Raw genomic sequence first — 10,890 nt, 5'->3', positions numbered from 1 at the left:
TCCCCAAATGCCAACTATCAATAATGGAAATAACGCAGATTTTCACAAAATCACATTCGAAATATATGGGTTCCGTGAACGAATCTTCTCTGTTCTCCTGGAATACGCCATGAGAAAATGGAAGGCTTGCAGTTAGCTATTGGATTGGTTTCAGGTATAAAATAGCTAGGCTGATACCTGTTATTTGAATGAGGAGGCACGCTAGTCTAGTGGTAGGACGCCGGGCTTGTGACCGAAGGGTTGTCGGTTCGAGTACGTCACGACACTTTGTTGTATCGTTGAGCAAGATACTTTAATATGATACATTATTGACGCAGGCTACAGCCTCTTTATCCATTTCAGTACATACAACAAATTTACATTAAATATACTTCAAGTGTCAATTGAACAGTTTTTAAAGCTAAAAATATAAGTTATATTTTCACGTTTACAGTACTCATCTAAACCAATTTCAAACTGTATAACATTAGATGAATCAATGACATCCTGTGGAAGACTGTTCCATATATCAACAACACGGAAAGTAAAGAAAGATTTACTTATATCAAGTTGACAGTGTTTTTTAAAAAGTTTGTAAGAATGCCCTCTTGTTCTACTACTAATATCCCACTGAAACATGCTTTCACCAGACGAAACAAATATTACAAATATTACATCTATTCACGACAATCACATTATTTACAGTTTATGATTTTCACATAATTCTCTCGGTGAAAAGATTCATTATTCAAAGGTGCTTTAAACAATAAAACAACATTCGCCATTTCACTTTTGAGACAATGAGTGCAATGTTGATATGACGTCGTACAATGGTTTTGACTGGGGAATCCCCCATCTGAACCCGAAGGCGAGACTAATAGAATGTCCCCATACCTTGAGGGCGTGACAGAGAAATCTCCAACCCGAGGGGTGATCTTTTGGTTGTATAACCCGAGGCTCTGCCAAGGATCAGACAACCAAATAATCACCCCGAGGGTAGGCGCTTTCTCTATTAAACTCTTAAGTAAGGTAGGGAATGATTATTTTTCTCCCGTCCTCCAAATAAATGTCTAAAAACAATAGTTTTCAGCATTTGTTATCTGTTTGTTATCCTGACTTCAACATGACCTCTCCTGTCGAGAGCTGATTAGGACGTCATATCTGATTGTTCCCGTGACGTCATAGTATGGTTTCTTTATGCGTTCAATATTTCATACCCTAGGGGTAACAGAGAAATATTACACAGGTAAAACGTGGGCATTTCAGTGACAGGTGGAAGAGAAGAGTCTATCACCCGAAGGTGTGCTACTTAACTACACAGAAAATTAAATTTAACAACCTTTTAATGAAATCACCGCGTTAATCGCAGAAAAAGGTAATGAAGTGAAAGTAGTGTACATAGACAAAAGATTAAGTTTTACTAAGTTTTCATAGCATGTTTTATATGATTAAACTTGATGTGGAATAATAAACATGATGTGGAACAATAAACTTGATGTGGAACAACAGTAGGCCTGCATAATTCATTATTGTATAAATGAAAGGCGTGTCTCCTTAATGCAGAGAAACAGTACCCGAAAAGTAAAATATGGATAAGTCTTTATAACTGACTACTTTGCAAGTACTAAAGAAGAGATCTTGACCTAATTTGCCATAAAGCTTCCATGGATAATTGAGTCATAAATCGAGATTATTGAATTCTTGGACGGTAGGATCGGGCCGTATAAGAAAATGGGATTAAATCTTTAAAAGACTAATTCTCAGGCATAGATGAATGAATACTTAGCTAACTTGGCACGTGATATCGCTGTGCCAAAAGATTTAATGATATATAAAATAATGTTTGACTACCTGGGGAGATACATGTAATGGTGGGCCATACATTGGCAATGGGGGTTAATATTTAAAAGATGTGTACTTATTTTTGATCTTATTTGACAGGGAACGTCCTCTTTTTAGAGTGATTTCAATGTTGTATGAATAAGGGTGTAGTTCTCTTAGAGACCAAATTGAAATGGGGTTAAATATTGATTTAGCTTGGAGCGTCTCGGTGTAAAGACATTTTTTATGAAATAAAAGAATTTGGTCTTTTGAGGGCAGAGGTTGGGCACAATCGCGAAAACTAGGAAATTTTTAAAAGACTCACTCAGTTAGTTTTCAAGTTGGTATGAAATCCAAGATTGGCGGAGATATTTGTCATGCGATACATGTCCAATGGGTCTCTTTTTACTCCGTTATTTCGTGATTGTTTCAACATTATATAGCGTAAAATTGTCGCTGAAGTTATATAAACGCCTTCTCCGCCGACCGCAATTGCTACAGCGAATATTAATAAACAATATAAAATGCATAGTAATGCATGGGGCGCAATTAACACCGGCCAAATACTGATTACTCTAGCGAAGGGCGAAAGTTTGACCGGGCGAAACTTTCCCGGTATATAGTAGTTTGACTTTCAGATAAACATCAACCAGGAGTGGTGATTGATAAAGAAATTGGATTTTATCTATTTCACTGATATTGGTATGGTCGTTCTTGGCCGCTACATATCGTTATTTTTGTATATAAAAAACCCAAGATATTCAAGGTTTTCAAATGAGTAATCGCCATTTTTGTCCAGTTTAGGTGTTTAATATCTATTATTTAGTTATATGCATTTTATTCGTCAAATATGATAAGAAACAATAGTTCTCATAACACTAAACATTCAGCATGCAGAAATGAAATCCTCTGCATGTGACAAACAAAATGTCCTTTCTATGAATGACACTGGTATGACGATTTTTAAGAATGTCATATATAATTATTTGTTTGCTAAATGCGGAGGCTATCATTCATTGAAGAGTGTTTAGTTAATTTCTTTCAAAATCGCCAATTTTCAACCAAATACCGCACACCAGGCAATATTCACGCATTTTATTATTCAATGTGGTTTTATGTCTCTCTTTGTAATGCCATATCTCCTGAACTAGTTGTCCAATGAATTTGAAATTACATATTTGCCCTCTTCATTAATTCCAGATTACGAACAGAACAACTAATTATAAATCCCCGATGAGGCCGGAAATGAGCCTTAACGCCCCTAGTCCTTTGCTGAGGTTACTGTCACAGTCCATGAGTATCCAATTGTTTCTACTGTGTGAGTAATATCCATACATGCATGATATCGTTTTCCAAGTTAAATGTCTATTGTTGAAGGAATATTATTTTCTTCGTCATAAATCGTCATAAAAATATCTTTCATAACTTGAAAACATTATAGGTTTGTAAAACAATTTATTCAACAATTGTATAAATACAAAATTATAAAATTAATTCTTAATTATCAAAACGGTGGGTGACATTTTTATAAAGTACTAAAACATATATAAACATTGGGATAACTATTAGGGTGAAATATGCATTTGTCTATCACAAGGTATGATGAATTACATAAAGAAATAACAGTTAAATGATAGTATATAATCTCCAACGTAAACTTCACCGTAAGATGATGTAAAAATCACACTGAGTATAAGGTTCAACTTTCATATACACTTAAATATTTATATTTAAAGGAACATCCTTCGACTGTCATTGTCAGTGCCTAAGATTGGGACTGATGTCAATTTTCAGTATGACGTAACGTACGTAATACCACTACACATCATTCGTACCTCAATGTCTCTTTCTGTCAAAAACAGTAGCCACTTTCTCTCCCAATTCTCTTTTAATCATTTCCTTTCATATAGAAACATATAATTATCTTTTAATCATTTCCTTTCATACAGAAACATATCATTCATAACGGGACATCGATACTTTCATTATAAACTTAAACGATTATTTAAGACTTTGGTTGGAGACATAGTATGCTCCAAAGCTGAAGACCTCGCGGCCGACCAGGCTTGCGTGCCTCTTTTACCCTTTGTCAAGCTAGCCATAGACCCATATTCGTGATATTTTATACAGAGCAGCAGGTTTGAATGTCATTATCAGTAACTTGGATTGAAACTGATGTCGGTTCATTTTATGCAGCAATCTATATGTTTATGTTACCACGGTATATATGTTCTTTTATTCCATACTTACTCATTAATACGGGTTTTTTGTATATGCGATACGACACAATTGCTCTAACCCATATCAACCCTCGCCGTATCACACACCAAAACCCGTATCAGCCCCCGCCGTATCACAACCCGTATCAGCCTGCAAAACCCGTATCAAACCACTTTTTAAACTTTTTCGTTTTTCAATATTTCAAAAGAAAAATAGATCATAAGATAGTAGTTTTTATTAGTAAGTATGTAATAAACAGAATAAAGCACCTTGGGCTGATATTGCACTCTCGGGTTGATACTGGGTGTGATATGGTAAAAGGCATTTATTATTCTCTATATATCTAATTCCTCATTTCTGTTCAATTAATTCTTTTCTGCTGAATTTGAAATATATACATTACTTGTTCACAATCATTATATCGCATATATATTCATTCACTTGGGTTAGATCTTTCCAAGGTTCACATCGTATCTGTTGGAATATCTTCGGTCGAATCTAGCGAATACTATCTACCTCACAGACTTGTCGATTTCTATTTTCAATAATAGTGTACTGATTCTTTAAAGTTTACACTTTCCTTATCATTGCATACAACTCTAAAGCTTAACAACATATTTTCACAAAATGTGTTCTCAACAAAAGATATCCTCATACTTATACCAGCTTTACACCATATACGACATACATAATGAAGCACCTATTTGAAAATTTTGTTTTTCCATGCAGCAAGTCAACTTTCTGCACCAAGTGACTTTGAGTTTTAAGTGAGGTTTGCACGAAGTCGTACGTCAGTCATATGCGTATTTTTTTCTAATATGGCAGGGGTACGACTTATTGCAATATATATCAAATATATATATATATATATTGCCATGTTTTCAACTCATGTCACATTACAGCTGTTTAGGTTGCATAGCAACGATGTATGCTACGTTGATATTCATGTCGCCATTTCCTCACGCACAACATACCCAGGGTGATTGTTTGATCGGTGAACTATTGCGGACATTCACTGTCCCACCTCTATGTGTGGTATCTAGCTTACCGCTATCGAGTTTGCTTTTGATTTCCTCTGCCATAGTTGTAAATAGATTTTCCACGTTTGTTGAAGTTTTGGCACTGGTCTCCATGAACGAAATACCATGTCTCTCAGCATATTCCTGATCAAAGAAAAAAAGTGGAGTTAGAATAGTGGACGACTTGGGAGAAAAAGCAGTCATAAAACAATTACCGGTAAAAGTGGCAGGAATGTGAGAAAGCCGCGATATTAGGACAATTTTGCATAGAGGAAGACCAATTTGATACGTAAAACAGTGGCTTAGATTGTTTTACAACCGGGTTAGTAGTGACTGGGTCGTTGGACAATTGGGGATGGGTTTTGGGCGAAAGTAAAACAACCTGATTAGTACTGACTAAATGGTGGGAAACCCGGATTAGTTAAAGATGGATAATAAGACACCTAGTTTAGAAGTTGGTGTAAAGTGATACATTCAGACAAATGGTGGCTGGATATTAAAACAATCAGGTTACTGGTGACTGAAACAACCGGCTGAATAATAGTGACTGGATATTAAAACAATCAGGTTACTGGTGACTGAAACAACCGGCGGAATAATAGTGACTGGATATTAAAACAACTGGTGACTGGATAGTAAAACAACCGGCGGAATAATAGTGACTGGAAATTGGGAAAACCAGATTAAAGGTCACTAGATAAACGAGGTTCGACTCTATTTATAACTCACCTTGCCCATTTCATACGTCACCACCCGTTTACTGGTCATGTCTATTTTGTTCCCCACGAGAATCAAATTGTTATCCTTGCCTCCGTATCTGTCCACCTCTTGAAGCCACAACTCCACGTGTCGGAAGGACTCCTATTTCAAAAATTATAACACGTGTTTTAGGTTCGCACACTTCTATTCAATACATATAGAGCGTTGATTATTATAAAGATATCCTTTCACTAAATACATTAAATACTGTCTATTTAGTGAGATGGACGAATTCCCGGGAGTTTGATATCGTTCAAAACCCTCCCTGAACGTGCGATATTATTTTACAATTTTAAAAATTCCCTTAATAAGTCGATTAATTGATATGAAATTATTGTTTAAAATATCCCGATTTTTTTTTACTAAGGAGGGTAATTCTATATTATACTACATATAGCGCTAATATTGCACGTAGTGATCCAATGGTTTACCTTCAAACTTATTGAAATAAACAAATGATAACTTATAAATAAAAACATTTGACTGCTTACTATGTTAGTGACGTCATAGACAAGCATAATACCGTGCGACCCGCGGTAAAATGATGACGTAATGGTTTTGAATCGCTCCTGTCCCGCCGTGTCCCACTGTAAATATATATCAAACAATGCCATTTTCGAGAGAAATATATGGTATAAGTGTTATTTAGCAATGAAATGTTGACCTTTACTTTATCTGCCCTAAAACGATCGCAATGATAATAGCACAGTAGAGTTTTAAAGACCAGGAATGCTATGTATCTGGTAGAATAGAAGTATTATGATATTTTCCCGGTTTCGTTGACAAGGTATAATATTAATCCGGTAGTTAATAGCTTTCATATTGACTAGGTAAGGTATTAATCAGGTGCCAGTGGTATGGAATGTATCTGAAAGTGTAGGAGAGTGTCTGGTGTGTGTCACATGTATCGTAAGAGTTTAAGAACGTGACAACTACTAGTCACATTTTATACGACCAAGTAGTGCGTTTATCTTACGATTTATTTGCAGAAGGAGCTGGGATCTGACAACTAGTAACACATACATAATACACGTTAATTAATAGAATATTTAAAGATTGGAAACAATAATTATGTAAATAAATTAACTTACAACTTGTAATCGTACGGCGCTGTTATCAATGCTCACTGTTCGGATTTTCTACAAAAGGAAATGATCAACCTTTACAAATTAATGTAGAAACGATATTTTACTAATTACAATGGTGATCGTTTGAAATATCATTCATCGTCATCGAGGCTTTCGTTGAATTGTTTTATTGAAAGATTATACAAATTACATCTTTTCTCACGACATTGTATATCAATAAGAACCCTACATGTTCATGCATCTCTATATAATGCTGTACACTCGATTATTTCTACAGGCTTAATTAATGTAGGTAAGTCAACCAATTTAATACTCGGGTGAATATGTCTGGTAGAACAAATTACTATTTTTCTCCCTAACCAGATTATAAAAAAAAAAGGAATTCGAAGACAAAAGTAATTGAACTTACGAAGTCTACTCCAATAGTGTAGATGTATGTGTCTGAAAATACATCATCCTGAAAAAAGGAGGAAGAAAATGTCATGAAATGATATTCGGTGTCACCAATGATATTAGCTATATACATTATAACATTACAATTGCAACCCCTCAATAATTATTACTGACAGCAAAGATAAACATATGTGTGAGATAAACATATGTGTAAGATAAACATATGTGGGATTCCCTGTTTAATCGAACAATCACACTGTGACCGAATTAAGATGACGTCAACTTACCGCGAACCGGAGTAACAGGTTGGATTTCCCTACACCCGAGTCCCCTATCAGCAGGTACTTGAATAGATAGCTATAATCGCTACAAAAGAAAAGAAAAAAGTAATATTCGATCAAAACATAGCCGGACGAAATGAAAAAAAACATTGTGGATTGTGTTTGGTTGATTCTGTTGTTTATGTGACATATTCTTTACATTTTTACCGGTAAATACGTTGATCATCAAAACTAAACCATCAGCAACATTACGTTAATTTCACATAAGTTAAAACAAGTGCCGCTGGCTAAGAAAACGTCTGTATACTAGACAGGGAATCACTGCAGTGTTACTTATATACTTATACTCATTTTATAGTATTTACAATACACGTTATATCCTAATATCCTATTTTCGCACTTTTCCCTCTGACTCTAAAGGACTAATGTTCGTTGGAACATAACGTTGACGATGATATCACATGTTTTTCTCTTTCAAACATAAAGCGGATATATCCCTATGTGTTATTTGACACCTGCCATTGATATAAGTAATATTGACAATGTGATTATTAATTTTATTATTCATTAACTACAATAAATTAATTACAAATACAATCAATATATTGTTATTGATTCAGTACATTAACCCTTTCACCACTGTAGACCATAATGGACTCATCCAGATCAATGCATGGTAGAGTCTACTAAAGTAACATAGGGGTGAAATGGTTAAGTATAATGCAGAATCGAATTTAACGCGATAAGTAAAATGTAAATGGTCAATTATTATCATATTACTGTAATCATATACTTATATATATATACAAAGTATTTTAGTATTCAAAACTGCGGGATAACATTTATAAATATCTTCTATATTTTCCTTGTACTGAGAAGTCTCTTAACATTAAGTTATTACACTGTTAACCTGACACAAATAATCGCCATGATATAATATATATAATAACGTTATTGTCAAAACTTAATACTTACTTGTTTTCCATGTTGTAGAACTGTTGTGTGATTATCGTTCTATTTCCTCTGTGTGTGTGTGTGTGTGTTATAGGCGATACAATATTTGGCCGTGTTTATATACAGGCCTTTAAAACCCGATGACATGGAACTTACAACGTTTAGTTTGATCATGACTCACGACGGTAAACCTAAATATAGACATTATCCGTGTAGGGGAATCCCTCTGAAATTGTGTTCACATAGTCAGAGGACAGCCTTTGTTTGTATACAAATAGATTGTATTATTTATATCGATATATGTATAATTAATAGTGAGAGTGTTTTAGACAACTCGACACTTTTAGGATACAATCATTTAACGTTAACATAACACTTCAACACTAGACAGAAACTGATCACATAGTTACAAGCTAACTATCATTCCAGTTTTTCAACCGACTGCAAGCTAAAGGGTGTATACTATTTATATATTAAGTATAAAGCTCTAAATGGACCAGATAAATGCTTATTTCATTTATAAAAGTAATGTATTTCGTCTGGTCAAAACGACATCACAAATCTATACTTGGTGTTTTTTTGTCATTAATTTGTTTTTATTTGATAAAGAAACCCAGATAAATCACAATCACATGATGTCATAGGAGACTCAGAAAATAGAACGAAACCAAATCTCTATAAATCAAAAGACATGTTTTATCTCTGTTATATATTTGTATGTAGAATATTAATTGACTCATTCCTCTTTATCTCTGTTATATATTTGTATGTAGAATATTAATTGACTCATTCCTCTTTATCTCTGTTATATATTTGTATGTAGAATATTGCTTCTTTTCTTCCACTACTTCTTTCCTTAAGCGTCCATAATGTTTCAATTCCAATGTCGTTTACATTACCTTAAGGATGTACTCTTCTGAGGTTTAAATCACGTTAAGACTCGTTTTTATTTAACAAATTATGATCAAGTTTAATAGCAAACTAGATGCCTGTTTTTTGCAGAACTTATTTTATAAGAATTAAAACAAATGACCAATTCGCGGCCATTTTGAAAATGTGTATTAATGTGTATTTCTTGCGCTTCACAAAGGACCAAAATTTCACCTTTTTTGACACTGGATTGATCACTTGAATTGCATTGTGTCGCCAACTTTATAATGTTCAATATGATAAAATTAATATGCAACAAAGTGGAAAATTAAACATTATTGGTATTTTCTTTTACATATTTAGTGTAACTGAAGTATTTTTGATGTTGGACCCCGAAAAAGGTGAAAAATAACACGAATAATAATGGGACAAAAAAGCAGCACACGGATCCCCCATTGTTGGCTGTTTTAGAAAGAGAAACACATTTTCGTTTGATTCGTTAAATATTCAAAAATAGTTTAATAGCAAAACTTTTTATATCAAGCGTTTAATCTGCAAAAAATGGTGTAAAATGAGTAATTTTTTAATAATAAGGGGTAGGGGTAACTTAAATCGCATTTCAGAGTTAAAATATCAAGATTAAGAAAGTTTACTCACATAATTTAAAAGAATATAATATTTTATCAATTCTACGAACATTCATACATATCTGATAACACACTTGTATGAATTTGTATGAATTTGTTCTGCAAATGGTTAAAACTAAAAAATCACCTAAATTCACATATTGTGTCAGATTGATATCTTTGACCAATCATAGCACAAAAACGAACACATTTACTCCTTTTTCCAAAAATCAATATAAGAAAAAACAAATACAGGAAATGTTTGACTTCTCACAGGTGTACATCCTTAAAATGAACTACATAATATTCAGGAAACTCGTTAATCCTATCTCAGGCGCTTGACTTAGAACCCGTTGCAAAATAATGACAGCAGTAGGAATTGGGGGGGGGGGGGGGGGGAAAAAAAAAGAATTTTTACAGTGTATAAATACTCGCATGTTTCGCGTCGGCTAAATTACCTTGAAAATGTCCACACTTGAACATATCCATTGCCTAAGCAAAAATATCCACACCGCGATCAGTTTAAGGTTACAACGCGAGAATCTCCACACGCGAGAATGCTGCAACTATTCTTAACCTCGATCTTCAGTAAACTAATATTAGCCTAGCGTAATGAAGATCTCTTCAGATTATTTTCGCTGTTTTGTCTAGAAAGAAAGAATTGAAAAACTCATTGAATTTGTTCATAGTATAGGATTGACCTTCATTTTGAAGGCGTATATGGTAGTATGAACGCGGTTGACAACGAACATATTCAATGGTGAGCGTTATGGTGAATTTTATGTATCTAAATCGGCTGTTTTCAGCTTAACACATACTTTTCCCGCAGCGATCAAATGTTTTATACAAGTGGACGTATATGTGAAATTGTAGCTGGAGC

The 10,890-nt window shown here is 34.1% G+C and overlaps 1 protein-coding gene across 1 annotated transcript; it reads right to left on the bottom strand.

Moving 5' to 3' along the window:
- Positions 1–4,289: 4,289 nt before the first annotated feature.
- On the bottom strand, positions 4,290–8,633 carry LOC110447758 (ras-related protein ORAB-1-like). The gene is made up of 7 exons (XM_021493657.1): positions 8,536–8,633; positions 7,567–7,645; positions 7,296–7,343; positions 6,890–6,937; positions 6,290–6,385; positions 5,769–5,900; positions 4,290–5,183 (listed from the first exon to the last, which is right to left on the bottom strand). Exons 1-7 carry the CDS (start codon positions 8,544–8,546, stop codon positions 4,980–4,982), a joined length of 618 nt encoding a protein of 205 aa, XP_021349332.1. The 5' UTR covers positions 8,547–8,633; the 3' UTR covers positions 4,290–4,979.
- Between the last annotated feature and the right edge of the window lie 2,257 nt (positions 8,634–10,890).

Source organism: Mizuhopecten yessoensis, unplaced genomic scaffold (assembly GCF_002113885.1).
Source record: "Mizuhopecten yessoensis strain PY_sf001 unplaced genomic scaffold, ASM211388v2 scaffold401, whole genome shotgun sequence".
Lineage (NCBI taxonomy): Eukaryota > Metazoa > Mollusca > Bivalvia > Pectinida > Pectinidae > Mizuhopecten > Mizuhopecten yessoensis.
The sequence above is the reverse complement of the archived record's forward strand: the minus strand, read 5'-3'. Positions and strand labels throughout refer to the sequence as shown.